This window comes from Lagopus leucura, unplaced genomic scaffold, assembly GCF_019238085.1.
Source record: "Lagopus leucura isolate 7727_CA_CO unplaced genomic scaffold, USGS_WTPT01 Super-Scaffold_739, whole genome shotgun sequence".
Lineage (NCBI taxonomy): Eukaryota > Metazoa > Chordata > Aves > Galliformes > Phasianidae > Lagopus > Lagopus leucura.
In genome coordinates, this window is record NW_024962255.1 from 21,902,717 (window position 1) to 21,923,434 (window position 20,718).

Below are 20,718 nucleotides of genomic sequence, written 5' to 3' on the forward strand. Positions count from 1 at the left end.
AGAGAGGCTTTGTTTTCAGTGTTCAGCATCGCCTCTGAGCGCTCCGCAGCGCCTCTGGGGCTCCTCAGTGGTGTGGAGCAGCCGGCGGGGGCTGCGGGAGAAGGCACACAGCGAGGTGCGGGGCTGGGAAAGCCCCTCGTGGGGGCGGTAGCGGAACCTCGGTGCTCGCGTGCGATGATTGGCAGGGAGGTGATTAGGTGCGGGGGCTTAGGATGCCAAGGGACCGCTTCAGCCGAAATCTAGTCAATTACAAAAACTGCCAGATTAATTTCCAGCCTCCTCGGCATTCTGATCTACACTTCTGCTTACTGTATCTATAAAGTCTTCTCTCCTTGGTCGTTTCCTGAGCGATGGGTGCAAGCACCCTGCCCGTCTAGAAAGCTTTCAGGGGCGCTGGGACCGAGGTCAAGGCGGAAGCCTCCACGCACGGAGAAGAGCGTCCGCCTCAGTGCCCTTCTTTCCGAACTCGTGCCTCGTGCCCGGAGCCGCGAGGAGCCCGCAGCCCCTGCCGCTGACCTGAGGCTCAGAGCGGCCGCTCCCGCCTACAACTCCCATCGCGCACCGCGCGCAGGGGGCGTGCGTCTGTTTCGCTACGCGCGGATCGTCCGTTGTCCGTTCGAACCGACCAATGGTAGCGAGGCGGTAGCGCCTCCAGCCAATAGTGACGGGCAAGCCGGGAGGGGCGGGACCGCGGGGTGGCGCGTCGGGCCAATGGGGAGGCGGGGCGGCAGGTATGAGATGGCGGCGGGAGCGCCGGCGGTCGGTGTTCGGCGGGGCGGCAGGTAGGAGCGGGGCGCCGCCCGGGATGCGGGGCGCGTTCTCGCATGGTGCGGCAGAGGCGTGGAGCCGGGGGTCGGTGTGCCCGGGCCTGAGCGGCGCCGAGCGGCGACGGGAAGCGCAACCTGGCCCGCAGTGCCGCATTGCGGGCCGCCCTCGGCGCGGTGTGCCGCAGCGCTCGGTTCCGAAAGAGAAGCAGCTGTAATTGCAACCGGCTTCTTCGCAAGCTCTTTTCCCACAGCTGCCGGTCGCGCAGCATACGATAAGCTGTTCCCAGAACCGCCTGCCGGCTGGCTTGACGGAACTTGGCGCGTTCGCTCTCGGCCGGTAACGCTCTAACGCCCCGAGCCCGGTGCGGAGCTGTGCTTCGGAAGCTGGAGCCGCTGGCTCGGGCCGTCCCTCCCTGCCCGGCTCCTCCCCGCAGCCCCCCACCACTGGGTGCTGTGATGTCCTGCTCGCCCGGAGCCCACGGTGCCGCTGGGCGCCTCCCTGTCCCCCTGTGCCCTCCCGCCCGCGCTGCTACGGGATCTCGCGGATAACTCGCGGCTGCGGTACACGGCGTGCGCAGCGAGCGGCTCCGCTCGGTCAAAATAAAACGGAACAGTCATAGAATCGCAGAACGGTTGGGTTGGAAGGGACCTCAAAGGTCATCCGGTTCCAACCCTCTGCTGCAGGCAGGGGTGCTGACCGTTACAACCGCTAGGTCCGGGCCGCATCCAACCCTGAATACCGGCAGGCATGGGGCAGCTTGTCACACAGCGTGTTGTGGCTGCTGGGAAGTAGCTGTCCCGGTCCTGCTGCACAGGGGCTCCCAGCCCCGCTCCCTGTGCACAGCCCCACACCACCCTTGCACGCGAGCTGCATTTTCTCTCGTTCTCTGTCTGCAGTGTGTCCTGATTATTTTCCCTGTCCTTCCTCGCCCTCCTTTTTAATAGTGTCTCCAGAAAAGCTGGCAAGTTCAGTTCTATCAGTCACGCTGACTGATAGTGCTGCCTCTCCTCTTGGGATTCCTCTTCTTTTCTGTCCCTCCAGCATTCATTTCGGCGTCAGCTCTTAGCCCTCTGAAGGCAGGGGATTGCCTTTGTTCTGTGTTTGTACAGCACGGAGCACAGCGGAGTCCCCAGCTGTGACTGAGGTTCCCAATGCCACAGTGATAAAAGTGAATAGAGCAGTAATGAGGAGAGGCAGCTGCTGCCATCTAAAAGGTTCCATTTTGGTGCTGGTTTCTGTGAAATTACAATTGGATCTAAGGCAGCTCCTTCACAGCTGCTTTGTATAAAGGTTTACATTAAAATAAATATATTTACCAACTTTGCGTTGCACTGAAAGTCATGAAAATTGTAGTGGCATTATTTATTCAGATTGTGTTAAGGCAGATGTATGAACCTGCAAATCCTTAATGCAGAAGTACGGGGTTTCTGGCAGTAACTGTGCTCCTGAGAGCTTAGGGAGTGTAAGACAGGATCTGGATGTATCCCATGCTGCAGAATCGGCCCGAAAAGCAGTGCTGACATAGGATGTGGCTTTGTGAGCAGCTCTGCATTGAGTCTGCAGCCCCAAGGTGCCTTTCAGTCCTCCTCCCTTAGCACCAGAAGGTGTCTGGGTGCTGTGATGTGCTGCAGGCTGATTGAAGTGTGGCTTTGTTGACTTTACAGCATTCCAGTGGATTTTATGAAGAACACCATAAAAGAATTCTCTGCGTTCTAAGTTGGAACATTTCACGTTGAAATGCAAAATTCTCAATGTTTCAAGCTGCCTCGCAAGCAGTCTGGTTTGCCATCAGTAATGTTTTCCATTTTCAGTTTGTTCCAAGCCCGCTTTCCCCCTCTTGCAGCCCTTTATCATTCTGGATAGGTCTGTCTCCAGGTTTGCATTACACACGTGCAGCTGATATGGCTGAGGTCTGTTCAGGTCTTTTGCAGAGACAGAATTTGAATTCATAGATAGTAGCAGGAATTTGGATATGCAGTTTATCCAATGCCCAAAAGATGGCCGATTGCTGCATTAGTTCCAGGTTGTCCAGCACAGGCTGCTATCACATAATAGCAGCTTTGTTCCCCAGTTCCCTGCTGTTTAAATTGTATATTATTATCTGATTCCCATAGCCAAAAGGCTGAATCACTGCATGTCATCTGTTTAGCTGTGAAGAAAGCAAAGCAACAATTAAAAAAGGCAGTTTTTATTACGGCTCACTAGGATGAAGCCTAGAAACAGTGGTCAAGGCTTGGCACTCACTGTGCTACGCGCTGTGCGCTCATCACAAAAGGACTCTCTTTGCCCTTAAAGACCTCATGAGTGTAACCCTCGGCAAATTCGCTGCGTGTTTTTCTTGACATTTTTCAGAGGCAAATCAGTCACCCTATAGGGAGTTACTGTGCTAAATCTGAGGGCTGAATGTGATCTTTGTGATGCTGTCTTGCAAGAATGTCGGTCCCAAGTACAGTCCTCAAAGCAACCTTAGCAGTGAAGTCACTTCTCGTGTCTCTGCAGCCCATTCCCACTAGAGTTCTTTTAATTTTATTTTATTTTTTATCTAGGAAATAATTCGTCTTCTAGTCTTTTTGTACTTAAAATGATTTCACATCATTCCGCTCTGGTCCTTTAATCTCTTAGCAAAATATGGGATGGCTCCTATCTGGCTCTGGAATACTGCCTTCAGACACCCTCATTAATTGATTCCTTGCTCTGGCACAGCACAGGGACGATGCTCCTTCTCTCTCCCCAGGGAAATGCGAGCCTGGGCGCATCCATCCCATCTTCCTTTGTGCTTAGCCAGGCACAGAATCCCTGTGTTTTGTGTTCCCCAGCAGTGTCTGCTTATCGCTCTGTGCTCAGTGCTCGCTGCTTGCCTGGCTGTTCCTCAGTCGAAAGATTTTGTTATTATACGGGGAGATTTTCTTCCATTATCTGCCTTATTTTCAAAAGCTCTTTAATCCTTTTTCTCCTGCCTGGTAAGACTCGCCTGCTGCAGTGTGGCTGAGGCATGAGCTTTCCCGCGACAACATCCCAAGTGCACAAAGTGATGCTGGGCTGCATTCTGCCCGCTGAATGAGGTGCATTGGGCTGCTCTGAAATCTGCAGCTTCCAGCTCTTCCACTTTCCTAGCAAGAAAAACACAGCTCGTTTCTTGCCCCAGAGGTGCCTCATCCTTCTTTCTCGGCTTATTTGTGTTCTCCTTATGCTCTATTTCATGATGCTGGAATCTGCTTCTTCCTTTGCGTGTATGGACTTGCATCTACTACAGGTATTTGAATTGTTCTGAAGCAGGCAGGTCTCCCTCATCAGAACACGACTTGCTTCCACGTGCACTGATTTCCTGCTCGCACCCCAGGTGCAATCACCAGGTTGTGCCGGTTAAAATCTCACTTTTGTCCTCGCTTCCAAGGCATTTCCCCTGTTTGAATCTAGTTACCTTAGGGATTAATTGATCCATCATGATTTTGACCTCCTGCACCATCCACTCCCCATGAAATGATGGGGCTGTCATGCCTGAAGCAAGAACGCTGTGTGTGACAGACAGCTTTCTTTGTGGCTTGGCTGGGATCACAGGCTTTGCTCCTGAAAGATACCAGAATGGCACGAAGCTCAGCACAATATAGGGCCGATTTTTTTTTAATCTGCTGTCTTAATCACAACCCTATTAGTACAAGGTTTTATTATTCATCGGGATTTGACTTTATTCATGGGATCAGAGAAGAAGCCATTCGGTCCTTTATTGTATTGTCTTTTGATGTGTCATAAAGCAATCGGAGATCGCAGTGTCTAAGAATATGACTTCTAATTGCAAGTAAGGAAAAAAACAGCAATAAACTAACTAAATGTTTGTCTCCCCTTTGCTGCTGCTACATAAAGTGGGTGTAGGCAAAGTAATCCATCTTCCTTTTTTAACGGGAAAGCGGCAGATGGGGCACATGGCTTTTTCTGAAGGTTATAGCGTGTGCAGCAGTGGGGATTGGCAGGGCTATTGTGTGTGAAGCCAGTGGGGGCTTTCTCTTTGCTCAGAAATAGGGGTTAGCCTCCCATTTCCATTTTGATTAGCAATAACGATACAAAGGCAAATTTTCAGCACTGGGCAGGGCTGCTAATAAAGTGACCTCGGAGCTGAGCGGCTCGTTGAAGGGCCGTGCCGCTATCAGAGTGCAGGGCTGCTTCCAGCTGCCGGGATCCGGAGGGACGTGGAATGGGGAGCCTGGAGCGGAGGCACAGCAGCCGTGGCAATGAGCAGTGCCCTTCCAGCTCCTGGAGTCGAGCACGGCTCCTGGGCTGCGTGGCACGGGGACTCGGTGGCTGTCCCACCGGCACGGTGACATCGGTTGTGCTTGGGTGCTGTTGGGAATGCGTTTGCATGGCTTTCCTCATGGCAAACGCAGGGTAGATTTGGGGCTGTTTTGTGGGTTCCTCTTAGATACAGGTGGAGAGCACTTAATACCACGCTACTCCTAATTCAAAACCCCGGTTTCTATGTAGGAGTTATTTGCCGTTAAACTCCAGCTACGCAGCCTTTGGCAAGAGACATGAATCAATTTGTCCAGCTTTTCTTTTCTGTTTTGTCTCTGTGTGAAGGCTGATGCCCAGTGTGTGCCAAGGGGGCCTTTCAGCCCCAATAATGCGCCCTTGTGTCTCGTAGCATGCGTGGGATTTGCATAGGCTGTGCTGGGACAGGCAGGTTTCTTTTGTTGCTGGAAACAAGGAGCAAGTTCTTTCCCCTGTCTCTGCTTCCTAATGCCTCTCCAAAAGCTCTCAGCACTCATGTAAGAAATTTAATTTTTTTCTATTTATTTTTGCATTAAATGTTGTTGAACTTGATGCAGCTCTAACACCGTCTGTGCGGCAGACTCACGTCAGTCAGTTCTAGCTGACAAAATTGTTTAATTTCCTTTCTCTGAATCTAGATATCTGATTGTCAGAGAGAGCAGATAATCTGTGATGCTTGATGTAACTGCTGCAAAGTATTTGCATATCTTCTCTGTGGGGAAACAAAACTGCTAGTGAGTGAATAACAGCGCACGGATCATTGCAGGCAGGGTCACTGGGCCCATACACTCACTATTAACCCTTCTCAGGATCTGTATTGCCACAGAATGAGTTGTCATGGGTTTCAGGCAAAGGGCTTGCTCCGCATTATGGGCAGAGCTGGCACTTGCTCACGCATTGCAGCCCTGCGTGATGAAATGCGAATGTGATCAGGTCGATGGGTAGTTGCTTTTTGGCAGCGGATATTGAATCGTTGCATCTCAGTCTTGATTTGTGACAGATAACAAACTACCAAAAAACATACTGGGAGGTACTTGGGGAAATATGGCCCCCATCAGAAGCCAGCAGCATGCTCTCCAGGCCACTGAGCAACGCAGCTGGGAACCTTTAAGAGCTTTCTGAAATTTTCGCTGGCCTGGCAGATTGCCCTACGTCTGCCTCGCAGATCTTCCTCCTTGCATCCCCTTGAAGGAGCCTGACATCCACAGGGAGCAGTGCAATGAGACAGGGCTTTGTAGGGGTTCTCACGGTGCGAGTGTTGCTGAATGCTTGGTTCCCTGCGGCTGCAGCGAGCACCCTGCTCCCTGTGCAGCCTTCCCAGCCTTCCTCTGCTCTGATCTCTCCCTGGAAATTGCATCGAGACGGTCTTCCAGGTCTCAGCCATACAGCAGCCACGTGGATAACTCTTAGGGCCAGAGGGCTGCAAGTGCCTTCCCTTGTGGAGGCTTGTGCAGAGCAGTGAGCCCAGCTGTGGTCAGAACACAGTGCCATGGGCTCTGGTCTTTGGGGCCGCGTGCTTTGCAGCAGGAACCTCCAGGACTGATGTGATCCCCTCTGTATGCACTCATCATTCCTGTTACCTGTGTGCTTAGCAGCAGCTGTTGGAAAACACTCAACGGGAGCTCACAGCTGAGGGGGAATATCGAAACAGAGGAAAGTGTTGTACGGGAGCTCAAGAATGATTAAAAGACTGGAAAATGTCACGCAGTGAAAGCAGTCAGTGTGTGTGAGCTGGGTGGGTAGGCAGCCTCCGCCCAGAGCCATGGAAGAACTGGCACACCAACTGGCATGGTCGGACTCGTGCTTTACAGCAAAGTATGACATTGCAATGGCTTGTGACTGGAGATTAATGACACTAATTCTCTGTTTTAGGTAAAAGAGGGGCCCTGGCCTGTGGGCCTGACTTCAGAATGTGTGAGTCTTTGAGATACAGGTGGGAAGACAGTAATGAAAGACCTAGAGGTAGATGGAAATTGGGATAAGCTTTATTATGAACATGATTAAGAGTGCTGATTAAACTGTGATCTCTTTGATAACTGTAATTTATCTAACCTGTGCTAGGGCTATGTATGTTATCTATAACCTTCACTAGAGCTGTGTCCCACATGCATCTTTTTCCCACGTGGCTTTCATGCCACGTGAAAAGCTATCCAACTGCAAAAAGTCAGTGTCAGTAGAGAACTGGGAGGTCAGATGAAGGACAGCCTGAAGAAGAGACAAGACCTGGAGGAGCCAAAAAGAGATGTACCAGAAGGAAGGCTGCTAAGAGTTCCTCAAGGACTGATTTTGAGCGGCTTGTGCTTATCCTGATAGGTTCACACTCACTCCAGATTCAGAGGTGGGCAGTAGATGGCAGAGAGCAGTAACCAAAGAGCTGGCAGCTTGATGATGGAACAGTGATGAGAACTGATGAGTACCAGCTGTCCATGAAAATATTTTGATTGGGATTTAAAATTTCAGGCCACTAGGAGTGAATTTCTCAGGAGGAAAGGAGACAGGGCCAAACTTATTTATGACTCAGAGTGGTAAGTTACTGTAAAATATTGGATGTCGTAGCTGCCTGAGTGAGGACAATGTGTATGCAGTGACAGTTTCTTTAGCTGGGTGTTGTCAAGTGTTGCATATTTTACCATCGCACTCTGGAGTGTGCGAGTCATTTGGGCTGTGTTGTGTAAACAGGCCAGAAATGTTTTTGCTCCAAAGGTAAACGTGTCTGTGCTGTGCTGAGCACCCACCAAAGGCCGACAGTGCTGTCTGCGTAGATTGGAGGCTCCTGTGTCAGCAGATGTCTTCTTTGGGGCACCAGCTGGCTGTGAAAAAGCAATGAGAAGGTACTTTATTTTCTCTCTCTCCTTTTTTTCCAGTGATGCCATCTGCAATCTTGTCATCTGCAATGAGTCCTCCCTTCGCAGTCAGCCCATTATCTTCAATCCCGACTTCTTTGTGGAAAAGCTGCGCCATGAAAAACCGGAGGTGTTCACGGAGCTGGTTGTCAGCAACATCACCAGGCTCATCGACCTGCCGGGGGCTGAGCTGGCCCAGCTCATGGGAGAGGAGGACCCGAAGCTGCCTGGAGCAAACAGCACAGCCTCTGGGTTTTTTCGTTCCTTGATGTCTTTGAAACGCAAGGGTGAGCATGGGTTCTTAAAATACATGCCAAGTTGGCCTTGTCTTTGCATGCAGCATGCTTGATTTTGTCCATGGTAGTTCATGCTCTGTTTTCCTTAGCTTGTTAGATTTCTTCTCTAGTGATGGAGTATAATAAAGACTGCAAACATCAGGCACTGTGAAGAACAGTAATTCCCAGGTTTTACAGGCCACTGACTTCACTCAGTGCCCACTTTCTCCTCCAGTTTCTGTATCAGCTATCCTGAAGGCCTTGTCATACAGATCTGTGAGCTGCACAGACAGGTAGGTGTCTCACATCCAAACATCAGCACAGCTCTGATCCATATCCTGGTCCCAGTGACAAAGCTCTGCAGATTCACTACTTGAGATCAGGTTCAGCCTGGGGAAATTATGTACTCCGAGGCAAGCACTCAGCTGGAGCTTTCTTCTGGAGTTATGAAACAGTGGTCTCTGCCTGCTCCTCAGAAGTCTGAGCTTTGCTTTTTTGCACAGATGTGTTCAGATCCTCTCCTCTTTGCTGGCTCACAGTACCATTCCATTTTGTTACATCTTGACAGGTGTTCTATGTGCCTTCTCCCACCTCTGCCCACACTCGAGGGGATACTGATTCTCCAATAGAAGTTCAGTGAAACGCTGTCTCTCATCTAGACAAACTACCTCCATCTGGGCACCTCTCGCATCCTTCTGTCTGCCATAGTTTACTAGCTAGACCAGCTGTCTGCTGGCAGGGAAGCTGTGGGTAGCTGCCTCCAAATGCTGGCAGCTTGGAGCTGAACACTTCTAATTCCTTTGAGCAATTCTGCTCTTGGGAGCATCTCTGAGAAGGCAGATATCAGTATACCTGAGTACGGCTTCTTTCTGTCTTCAATCTTAATACAAAGGTAATGAAAGCTTTCACCTTGCTTTATAAGGACACTGCTCAGGCTGATTTTTCCGGTGCTGAATCCTGCCCTCTGTTTCTGGTTCCAGTGGCAAAGCCAGCAGATGTGATCTCCCTGGGCTGGACTGCACTGCAGGTGAAAATCAAGTACTGCAAATCAAGTACTTCAGATCCTTAATTGAGAATTAGCCCATTGCTGTGATTTACCCTGCTGCTCCATAATAGCAGCTCTTCACGCTGCCCCCAGACAGCAGTTACACCGTGCTCGTGCCTGTGCTGCTCCCGCCTCTGCTCCAGGAGAGCAGCGGGACACCTTGCATTTAGGCACTCATTATTTGGCAAACAGGAGCAAGCGAGTATCTGATTTTAAACATTTTTCTCATCGCGTATGGAAACTTCCCTGTTCTTGTCAAAACCTTCTAGTGGGGGTTTGTGAATCTTCTCTAGCTCTTTTTCCTTTAACAGATCCATACTCTGCTGGAGCACCGCTGTTACCTACTTTCAGACCCGACGCCTCCCTTCCAGCTCCACTCCTTCCCACATTCAGTGTTTCCATGGCCGTGTGTCTCACTGCAGCTACAGTTAGCAGATGTTTCCAAGTCTGCTGGCTCTGCTCCCAGGCTGCAATGGCAGTGTCTCCCTGCATTGACAGGCACTGTCTGTAAACTCCTTGGCCAAACTCAGAGGAAAAAGGGAGTTTGTGCTTACAGAGAAAATCAATTTCAAGTATTGTCTGTTTCATCTTTGAGCCATCATTTGTTTTTCTTCATGTTATAGACCAGCTAGAACAAACAGGTTTTATTTCTTTAAAGCCAGAGGCCAAGAACCATACTACTCTGAGCTGATCAAACTGCAAATACTGCAGCTTCTGTGGGCATCAGGCAACTCAATCTCATGCTGCTGCTTAGTTTCAGAAGTCATTGCACCACAACATCTAAGCCTTTGTAACTCAGCATCCATTCTCCAAACACTTCTTTCAAGTTTCTTTGAGAATCAAATTCTCATTCAGATATCAGCTTCTGACTTCAAAAGTAAATCGAATCTGTCAGGCATGTCTCAAGATGATGTATTTTCCTCTTATTTTCCTGGCCACTACTGATTCTATCTGTTGAATGTCTAATGAGTTTAGTTTTTCTTCAAGGACAAGAATCTTTTGCCAATCACTCTCTCCCTTTGCTCTCAGGCCTTTCAAATCTTACGTGTGGATCAAGAGGTCACATTGTCCTCCTTTCTCCTGCAAGGCTGAAGCGTATGCCTTATCAGAGGGAGGTCAGAAAGTTCTTGATTTAACAGGAGGCTGGAGTTCCTGGTGGCTTGCCATTTCTGAAGTCCAGGAAGAAAGTGAAACATTCTTCAGGCGGAATAAATTTAGTTGTGCAGGAAGGCTGCTAGAGAAGTGCACAGTGTTAGCCAGATCTTCCCCACATGCTGTGAACATCAACACCACAGAACAGTAAGATCTGTAATGGAGAAGACCAAACGCTAGTAAAGTCACGGGGAAAAAAGACACGAGACAAAGCTTGTGGGGGGAGATAACTTTTGTGAGACCAACTGATGCATTGCTTTTCTCACTTGGTATCGTGCCTTCTCTTCTACTAGCACGTGTTCCCCTCTCCTGTAATCTGGCAGCTACGCCTCCTCCTGCTCTGCTCCATGTCAATCCACAGTGAGAATTAACTTGGGCATTTCTTCTCAGGTGTGCAGTTGTAGCAGTCCAGGCTGTTGCATCTATCTTTCCCACTCTGCTATTCCCATAGAGTTCAGACTTACAGATGATATGCCCTTTAAAACTGAAGCATCTGTTCTGGTGTTGTTTCTTTTCAGGAGCTAGAGAATGTTTGCCTTAGCTGATAAAAACTAATTAAGCTGAGGTAAGAATCAGATGATGAAGCCCTTGTAAGTACAGCATGGTGAGAGGAAGTGACTTATTGGGGAATGCTTGTGAGATAATACCTGCGTGTGTGTGTGTGAGGGGTCCCTGTGACCTCCGCTCATAGTATTTTGGGGCATGTTTTTGCATTCTGAGATGCTGCTCTGAGGGGACATGTCTCTCTGTGACTGTTGTGCTCTGAGCTGCTTGAACACGTTATCTTTTGTTCTGCAGAGAAAGGAGTGGTGTTTGGCTCCCCACTGACAGAAGAAGGCATTGCACAGGTCTCCCAGTTAATCGAGTATCTGCACAAAAGTAAGTGTTTCTATCTTTTTCCTCCTATTCCAAGGGTTATCTGTGTGGCCTGCCCCAGATCTCTGCGGTGCAGGCAGGGGGGAAAGCAGAGTTATCCATCAGCAGGATTTGGGGTCAGAACTAGGTGACTGTTCCTCAGGATTGCCTGTTCCATGAGTTGATCTCTTTCCCCTGTGCACATACTCTGTTTGCTTATGGGAGGCAACTTGAAGTCATGGCTTTGAATGCAGCTCAGTGAGGCTTGCTGTCAAGCTCTGCAAAGAGTACTGCTTTAGTAAGAAAATGGGAATCAGCCTCTGAATAATTGGTGGCCTTTTTTTTTTCTGTCTCCCCTCCATTGAACAGATCTACGAGCAGAAGGTTTGTTTCGGGTGCCAGGCAACAGCATCAGGCAACAGATTCTAAAGGATGCTCTGAACAGCGGTACAGATATTGACCTGGACTCTGGGGAGTTTCATTCCAATGATGTGGCTACCTTGCTTAAGATGTTCCTGGGAGAATTACCAGAGCCCCTGCTGACACACAAGCACTTCCACGCCCACCTCAAAATTGCAGGTGAGTAAGTAACAGGAGGCAGCGATGAACAGAGGGAATGGAGCCAGCCTCCTACAAAGCTGGTAATGCTTTAGACCTGTGCACTAGGCTGTGGGAGATCCTAAAGTACAAACCCTAAATGCATGGTAAGGAGGAGTCTTCCTGCCATTTCCTCCTAATGGTGGAAAGACTGGTGCTGAATGACCTACGGAATTGGGCCAGGTCTGCCTGGCCCAGTTTCTCTCTCCAGCACAAGAGAGGAGTCTGCGTTGGTAACCTGGGTCTACATCTGTTTTAAACATGGGCTCTCCTAAGCTAGGCAATGGCTTATATGTTCTTAAAGACCATTACTGAACTAACTTACCTTGCCTTCCATCAAAACACTTAGCAACTGCGTTGTTGTATAGGAGAAGTACTACAGCTTAACACATCAGGTGGAGAGGCTTGGGGGAAGGAGATAGAGGGTCAGGGGCTATGCAGGGCTTTGGAGGAGGGAAGAGGCTGCAATAGGCCTGCTGTCAGAGAGGCAGTGCGTGTCCTTCACATTCAGCCTTGTGATTTGGCAGACTTGATGCTGTTTGATGAGAAGGGGAATAAGACCAGCACTCCAGACAAAGAGCGCCAAATTGAAGCCCTCCAGCTGCTCTTCCTGATCCTCCCTGCGCCCAACCGCAGCCTGCTCAAACTGCTGCTGGATTTGCTCTACCAGACTGCCAAGAAGCAGGACAAGAACAAGATGTCTGCCCACAATCTCGCCCTCATGTTTGCACCCCACATCCTGTGGCCCAGAAACGTGAGTAACCTCAGTATCTGCTGGTGGGATATTGCTAGGTTGAAAGCAAACCTCAGTAGGCTTGCAGGGGAAGAAATCGTATGGGAAGACTGTGCTGATACAACCAATTATTTGAGAGGCTGGAGGCTGGTGGTGATATGGAGCTGTGTGGCTGGATTCAGTCTTTGTGTTCAGCCCAAGCCCACTCTAGGTTTCATTTGTAATTCCTACTTCCCTTCCAACAGCTGTGCCTTTGTGTCCTCTTGCCAGGTGACAGCAAATGACCTGCAAGAGAATATCACAAAGCTAAACAACGGAGTGACCTTCATGATCAAACACTCGCAGAAACTCTTCAAGGTGACCGTGCATTGGAGTCTTGCCCTCCCTGCCCTTTCTGTGGGAGTCCGAATGCCCTTTACCCACACAGATCCCAGTGGCAGGGGTATATTCTAGGTCCTCTCTTCTGGAGTGAGAGAGCATGATTTCTGCAAGAAGCTGTTCCCTTATTGAGAGGAAGTCTTTGGTGGGCGAGCAGCCCAGGAGGAGGAAGACAGCCTGGAGGTGGCCTTTGCGCCTCGCAGGTCGGAAGCACGGTGCAGTGTAATACCACCCTCTGCTGGACACCCAGCACCTGATTCCTGGCTGGGAAACCTGTTTCCTTGGGGCAGTTGGTGACCAGGCTTCCCCGAGCACTGGAAAATGGAGGGGCTTGGCCCGGGTGAGCGCCGCCAGGAGCTGCATCCTTAATACATCTACTCTGCAAGTGGCAGCTGGCCATTGCTGTTATAGGCAAAGTCTGCAGTCTTGGATATCCCTCTCTAGCTCAGAGTAGGATGCTGTGGTAGGACAGGAGAATCTACAGGTTTCTTCAAGGAAGTGTTTCTGCAGCAGGCCGTCTCTTGACTTCCCAGGACCTTACAGGTCATTCTAGGCACCTACCCTCTGCAAAAGAGCTCCCTTTCTGCCTTGTTTGTCAGACCCCTGAATGGCCAGCTCAGAGCTGGAGGAATTGCTTGGACATAACTTCTGTGGAACCTAGCTCTTATTTTGTTTTCTCCTAGTGTTGGTTGCATGCATCAAATGGAAACTCTGAGCAGGGATTCCACTGAGGACATGAAGTCCCATTGTATTTTTCTGTCCTAAACAGCAGATTTTCTTGATGGAAAAGGCTTGTTTGCATGGTTGAAGAGTGGCTCTTGGTGCAGCCGCCCTTGGCCCAGGGTCGAGTATATTATTCATGTTTTCTCTGTCCCTCATCACAGGCCCCACCTTACATCAGAGAGTGTGCCAGGCTGCATTACCTGGGATCCAGAGCACACACATCAAAGGTAAGGCCAGCAATTGTGCCTGCCCTCCAAGGGCAGAGGCCGTGGTACTATGAAGGGACCTTCGTGAGTGAAAGAAGCTGAAAACAAATGAAACCATGAAAGAGGATCTGATAGGGAGCAGGACTGAGGGAACCATATGGTGTGGTAGTGCAGGCAACTGCATTAGGGAAATTGGGCAGAGTTGAAGCATCTGTTAATCAAAAGCACAGGGAAAACTACCAGCTCCTCTTTAGTAGCAAACCCGTTCCCTGTGCCCAGTACATGCAGCACCTGCTCTTTCATGGAGTCCTGCCTTCCAAACAGACACATCTGCTGCCATGACCAGGCTGCTTGGTAGAGGGGCTGGGACAAAGGCTTCTTTCTGCCACTGCGGAAAGATTTGTCTGCTTCTCTCTAGCAAATGCTTCTCTGCCTCGTAGCTGCAGAAGAAGGCAGATGCATTGCAAGGAGCCTCACTGACCCTTCTCAAACCTGGAAGAGCTTTTGCAGCTGGCATCCAGGAAGGGAGGGAAGAAGCAGTGGGGTCACCTTTGAATTGCTGTCACCTCTTCCTGGCACAGGGCCTGCTGGTGCAGTGCTGCTGCAGAGGGGTAGGGAAAACACAGCATTCACTGGGGTGAGGCAGCTCACGAGACTTCCCAGCCTGACTCAGATGGGTGGCTCACTTGGATTAAAGCATGGGAAACGATTACTGTCTCCGCTTTCCCAGGATGACCTGGATTTGCTAACATCTCCTGGTTCCAAGGAACTGCAACCCCTCAAGTCTCAGAAGCGAAGCCGTCTGGACTCCTGCCATCAGGAGGAGACCCAGCAGCGCACAGAGGAGGCACTGAGGGAGCTCTTTCGCCATGTACACAATATGCCTGACTCTGCAAAGAAGAAGAAGCTCATCCGGCAGGTAGTGTGGGAAGGAAAGATCTCTTTGGGGTGTGTTTGTCAGCACAGTTCTGGGCACAGGGCTAAAGACAAGACCCACCTGAGAGCTGCCCCTAGTTCTTGGCTGGCTGAGGAGCATGGGCTCTGGGCTTTCAAGAGGCAGAACTGGATGGAGGCAGGGGAGGAGGTGGCCTGTCAGTGAAGCTTGCTGTACCAAGCTGTGCTTTAAGCTGTTTTTTGAGCCAGGGATTTGCCAGTCGGCAGTTTCCCAGTCCTGATTATGATTTTATTGATCTTTCTGCCTCAGGAAGTTCCTTCCTCTTTTGCTTCAGGGTCTGGGACAGACTGGTCTCTTTTAGTCTGGTGAGCATTCCAGCCCACTTGCTGCTCCAGAGAGGTTGTGTGGCATGGACAGCACTTGTCCTGGCTATAAGCCTTTAGCTCCTTCCCTGACTCCTTTCTACTTTAGCCTCTAACTTGGTATCCTGCATAAACCCTGAGCTCCCTGTAATACTGTGTAGGAGATGCAGCCTTCTGCTTCCTTCTCCCCTGCAGCTATGAGTTGCGTCTACATTTGAGGGTGTGGAAAAGCCAACCAGAGACTTAGCCAGAGGGCAGCAGTAGAGTAGCATACAGCAGCAAGGGGCTGGTGTAACTGTAAACTAAACTGTGCTAACCTTCTGCCTTCGTGTTTCCTTCTAGTTCAATAAGCATCCTTCAGCTCTCACTCCCAGCTCTGATGTGGCCACACCCCCAGCACCACGACGAACTCGCTCACGCTCCTTCAGCGGCCTCATTAAGGTAAGGGCAGCCTCCAACCCCTGCTCTCTGCTGTGAGTTTTTGATGTTGCTTTCTGCTTTTGCCTTGCCCTGTCTTAAATACAACCCTCAAAGGTATGGACTGTTCAAAGTACTGACTGCTAAACAGCACAGATCTGCTCGGGACAGAAAGGTAGCACAGTGAAAATAAGCCTTGCTAGTATAAAGCGTAATTGTCTATGAAATGCTCTGCTGAAATGCTTGGCTGTAGGGTCTGTGCATCTTTCTGAAGGGTCTATTTGCTTCTTGAGATGAGATGAGGATTGACATGGAGCTGATCATGTGGTCTGTCAGCACAGGTGTATGCACACTGTAGGCTGCCCTGCAGCAGCATGTACCTGTGCCTGGGCTCCTGGCCAGGCCTTGTGTCAGCTCCCAGACCCTCCAGAATCAGGCAGGCTTAGCCTGGTGGCATGGTATTTCAGATGGCTCTGCTTTGCAATCTCTGTTCTAGCCTGGCTTCCTCTTTTCTTTCCCAGCATCCAACTGCTTATCAGCTGTGCATCTTGCTCCTTCCATTTCCTTTCCTCTCTGTGCTCTAAGCAATAGCAAACAGGCCTCTCTTCTTGCGGCAGAGGAAGGTTTTGGGAACCCCGATAATACAGGAGAGGAAGAGCAGAGATACCACACCAGAGCCCAAACGAGTCAGCAAAGAGAATGTCCATCTGGTAAGAGCTGCTCCCAGCACTGCTGACATTGCTGAACATGTGGGAGGGGAGTTTGATTGCAACTTGGGCACCCATTTGAGTGATTCCCGGGGGCTGATCACTGTTCTCTACTCAAGACAAAGTTTCCGAGTTTCTTCTGCATGATCTGAGAAGGCCTTAGGAAACTGCTCCGGGGAGAACAGTGCAGAGATAATGAAGGCACATTCAAGGCCTGGGTGAAAGCAATGGACCTCCACTCCAGAGTTTTCCTTATGGCATTATCTGTGCTCCTGCTCTGCAGCACTGAGTTGTGCCCTATTCCCTCTCACATCCTCATCCACAAGTTGTACACAGCCAGCTGCCTCTGCATAGGTCTGTCCCCTGGGCCGGACATGCCACTAGTGGGTTTGGATTGTAGCTGCACTCTGATGGTACAGGTAGCTCCCAGAGAAGGCTACAGATACCACTTAATTCCCTATCTCTGCTCCTATTCCCCTCTCTTGTTCAGTTACAGAAATGTGGATCTCCAGCTCACGTGTCCCAAGGGAAGCTGAAATCATTGGAGGGCCAAAAAGAGGTGAGAGACACAAATGTACATGTTCTTCCTGTAAGAACCTGGCCCGCTGAAGGACAAAGAGAGCTACAGAGGTGATGCCACGCTCATGAGGCTTTGCCTCTGGCTGTGGCTGCTATGGTCCTCTGGCTGCAGCAGTCAGATGGTATGCTGGGCACCAGACCCTGACGACTTCCATCCAAGCAGGGATGTACAGCTCCTCTGTCTGCGAGCTGGCAGGCTGGTTGTCATGGGAGGTGGGAGGGCAGCTAGCAGCACGGACTGGTGCTAACAGCCTGTCAGGATGGCAGTGTCTGCACACTGCCTCTTGTCTTCTGCTCTGCTTTGGTAAATAGTTGGAAAAAGTAAACATGCAGGCAGACTCCAGTAGGAGTCCTTGCAGGGGGAGAGGATAACATCACTTGCATGATGTTCTATGTTGCAAGCACTCAATTGCTGTAATTCTCTGCTGCAGGAATCCTGTAGACGCATGCGAGCCCACCTGCTTTCCAAGGATTCATCATCCCTCTGAATTGCTTTGCACCAGCGTTGGGTGGGGAATGCCCAGCCTCACAAGCTGTGAATAATGTGCTGCACTGAGCAGGCAGCGCTGCAGGCTCACGGTAGCCCTTACCAACGTGCCAGCACTCTTGAAACTGGACCTCTGCAAAGTCTGCAGAGACTTGTTTCTTTCTGTATATAAATAATATTATTTCATTCATTATGGGGCAAACCACTATCTAACCAAAAGCTGTTGTGCAGCATGTCTGACCTGCTGGCTCTGGGAAGAGCTGGAGAGCTTGCTTACACAGAGACCCCTCTGTACTGCAGGAACATGTTTGCACTCCCAGCATTCTGTGATGTTGTTAGACTGTGTGTTATTTTTTTTTTTTAACTTTCTGCTCTTAGTTTTTAACATAAGCTTGTTTTGTTTCCTTCCCTCTGTTAGCAGTGAGAACAATGGACTCCAACCTTTACCTACATCCCAACAGTTAACCTTACCTCCTGACCTCCTTTGGAGCCAGACCCTCTGTGCTTCCTAGGACCTCTGCTTCCCACGGGGTCCTTCTTGCCTTGCTGTCCCTGAAGGGCTGGAGTGCACAAAGTGGTACACAGCACAGGAGAGGGTCTGGGTGCCACCACTTCACAAAGGGCATGGGGAAAGCCACTTCTGAACCACTTTGTTTCACATTTGGCTGGAGGCAGTCCTTGCACACTGCCTTCATGTTTCTGCATTCCTGTGCTGCTGCTGGCTCTGCATGTTGAGCAAGGAGAGGCTTTGCTTTGTGTTCCTCCAGGGAGGCGAAGTAGCACAGGGCTTATATCTGGGGACAGAAGGCTGGCAAAAGCTGTCCTGGAGCAGGGCAGCCCAGTCTTCGGATGCTGGCATGTCTCACACAGGCAGAATCTGGTAGCAGCTTGCACAGTATAGCAGCAGTACAAGAGGTGCAAGAGGGCTCCAGTCATTTTTTATCTGCTGCAAATGGTGCCCAAAGGCTTTGGCTCAAGGTATTTGGTTGGCTGATCAGGCAACTGGCTGATCAATCATTAAATTGGGAGAAAGGGCTGGAGCCAGGTTCAGCTTTTTGCCCTGAGCTGCAGAAATGAGATGAAACCATCTCGAGACAGGATAAACCCCCATCACAGCTGGCCATTGTCAGCTGTCTTGTTAAGCTGGAGTGCTCCAGTGAGCCAATCTTGCCAAGTACCTGTCTGCAAGCACTCTGGGGTAGGCGACACACAGGGTCACTACTGTGAAATAAAGATTTAATCAGTTGAGGAACCATCTAAACACTTCTCAGCCCTTCTTGGCGAAGCAAATAATCTCTGGAATCCAATTATAATTGTCTTCTAATCTTTAAGAACCAGCAGCCGGCAGGAGTTAGAGCTCTGTCCTTGACAGCTTTTGGAGACGACTGGTGGCAGGAGGTGTGAATCTGGGGATGTGAGCAGGGAGTTCAGTCTGACTGGCTCAGAATGGGGTTTTTGTGCCCTGCGCAGCTTAGCAGAGTTATTCATGTTTTTGTACTGCTATCTTTTTTTTTTTTAAGAGCTACAAAGCTCTGTGCTTCATGCTGCTATGTCCAAGGGGATGTTCGTGGTACTTTATCGGGAGTGCCTGTCCCCAGTCTGACCCCAGAGTGGAGGAAATGTAAGGGGCAGAGGGGCAGTAGATATGGGAGTTGTGAGTTCCTGGTGTTAGAAGTCTCTGTCACAGCAAAGAAAGCGCCGGTTCTTCAGGGACCAGGCAGGTGAGGATGCTGTGAAGAAGGGCAGAGGCTGTTTGCTACGGTAACAGTATGTGCTGTTTGGATGTGTCTGTAATCCATTCCTCCAGAGGCTGAAGATGTCTTTGTGCTCCTCTCTGAAGGACGCAGTGTGTTTGGCTGAATGCACTTCTGCCCCATCTCTGCAGCCTCCTGCAGTGCAGTGTGCTGCTGGCAGAGCCCTGGGAACATCAGCTTCCCTTTGGAACAGAGCCCAGGGTGGGGTGGCAGTGTGTGAGCAGCTGGCTCTGCTCCTGCTGCCTCTGCTCTTCCTGCATTTAGGGCTGCTGTGCTTCTGTTCATCCCATCCCTTCTCTCTCCTTCTTGCTCCTAGTGTACTCAGACGTATTTATATCTCTGTTTGGATGTTCGCTTTGCAAGGCATTCTCATTCCTCTGGCTAAATGCACTGCTCCTGTACAGACAAGAGGAAAGTAGCTCTGCTCTGCAGTGTCAGCCCTTATGCTGACAGCTATAGCTCAGCAACTGGCTTCTGGCACTGCTGAGATTTGTTTAGCCCCAAGAAAATACTTTCTGCACCTCTTGCATGCCTTCCATTGCAGATAGAACGGGTGCAATCCCCAGTGAGGTCCTGGGGTCGGTGCCCTGCCTTTAGCCCATGCTGCTCTCCTGCTCATGCTAAGGATGGAGGCGGCCAGCAGGGACTCAGCCTCTGGGACTCTTTGGTTGTCACAGCCCCACATTCACAGCACTCCACAGTCACGTCTGGATGTGTTCATTTATCTGCTCTGTGCAGTGCTTCACAAGGATGCTTCCTTCCTCCCAGAGCAGCCGCTAACTGTTCCCAGAGCCTCTCATTGCCAAAGCATTTTTAATCTTTGTTCTTATTTATATATGCTATGTATGTACTGTTTCAGACTGCTGCCTTTCCGTGTGTTCATGCAAAAACCCCATATTAAATGCTTTTATTTTTAACGGTTTTGTTGAGTGGCTTAAGCAGTTTCAGTGGGACAGGGAGGGCTCAGCGGTGCAGCTGCCTTCAAAAGGAAGGAACTGTCTGCTCACAACCCCAGCTCTGCTCTCCTGGAGGCGCGGAGGCACCGTCTGCCCACAGCTCTGTCCTCCCCTGGCACTGCTGCCTGCCCCCACGTGGGATCCGAGCACAACACGGGATGCCCAGGCAGGCTGTCCTCCCCCAGAGGTGGAAAGTTGGGCCTCTTCCTTTCCTGTCTTCCCCCTGCTGTCAGCCGGGGTGATGGGAAATAAGGTTTACAAAGAGCACTTTATATAAATAATGGATCAAATGAATACATTTTTCTCTTTAGAACCATTCCTTTCTCGGCTGCTGAGGGAGGATGCTTTCTGCCTGCATTTTCACTTCCTTCTTAATAATGGTGTCTCAGATTTTATGCAGATTATTTCCCTGTGAAGTTCTTCCATTTGAAATGCCCTGGGCTTGCCTGCCGTGGCTCAGACACTCATTAACATCCTTGCCGTGCAATTGAAAATCAAGCAGGAGAGGCGCGCTGTGTTGGGAAGCAGAGCTGTCTCTGCAGGGGCTGCTCCAAGTGGGAGCTCTCTCTGGGGCTGCAGTTGGGTGCCGAGGGACTCACATCTCCCTGAGCTCGGAGAGGGAGAGCATACGGACTTCTCTGCACTTGAAAGTGGGCTTGGGGGTCCGGAGAGACGCATCTGGCTTTGAAAATGCTGAACAAAGAGCTGCAAAAACTCACAGCA

The 20,718-nt window shown here is 50.3% G+C and overlaps 1 protein-coding gene across 2 annotated transcripts; it reads left to right on the plus strand.

Moving 5' to 3' along the window:
- The first annotated feature begins 738 nt into the window (after positions 1-738).
- Positions 739-19,956, plus strand: ARHGAP19 (Rho GTPase activating protein 19). Of its 2 annotated transcripts, none has more exons than XM_042863505.1 (12): positions 739-782; positions 7,896-8,161; positions 11,145-11,225; positions 11,571-11,780; positions 12,326-12,552; positions 12,802-12,888; positions 13,794-13,859; positions 14,569-14,757; positions 15,438-15,536; positions 16,130-16,222; positions 16,710-16,778; positions 17,230-19,956. In XM_042863505.1, exons 1-12 carry the CDS (start codon positions 739-741, stop codon positions 17,284-17,286), a joined length of 1,488 nt encoding a protein of 495 aa, XP_042719439.1. In that variant the 3' UTR covers positions 17,287-19,956. The 2 variants fall into 2 exon arrangements, with proteins under 2 accessions (XP_042719439.1, XP_042719440.1); XM_042863506.1 differs by lacking the exon at positions 739-782 and adding an exon at positions 5,459-5,528.
- Positions 19,957-20,718: the final 762 nt, after the last annotated feature.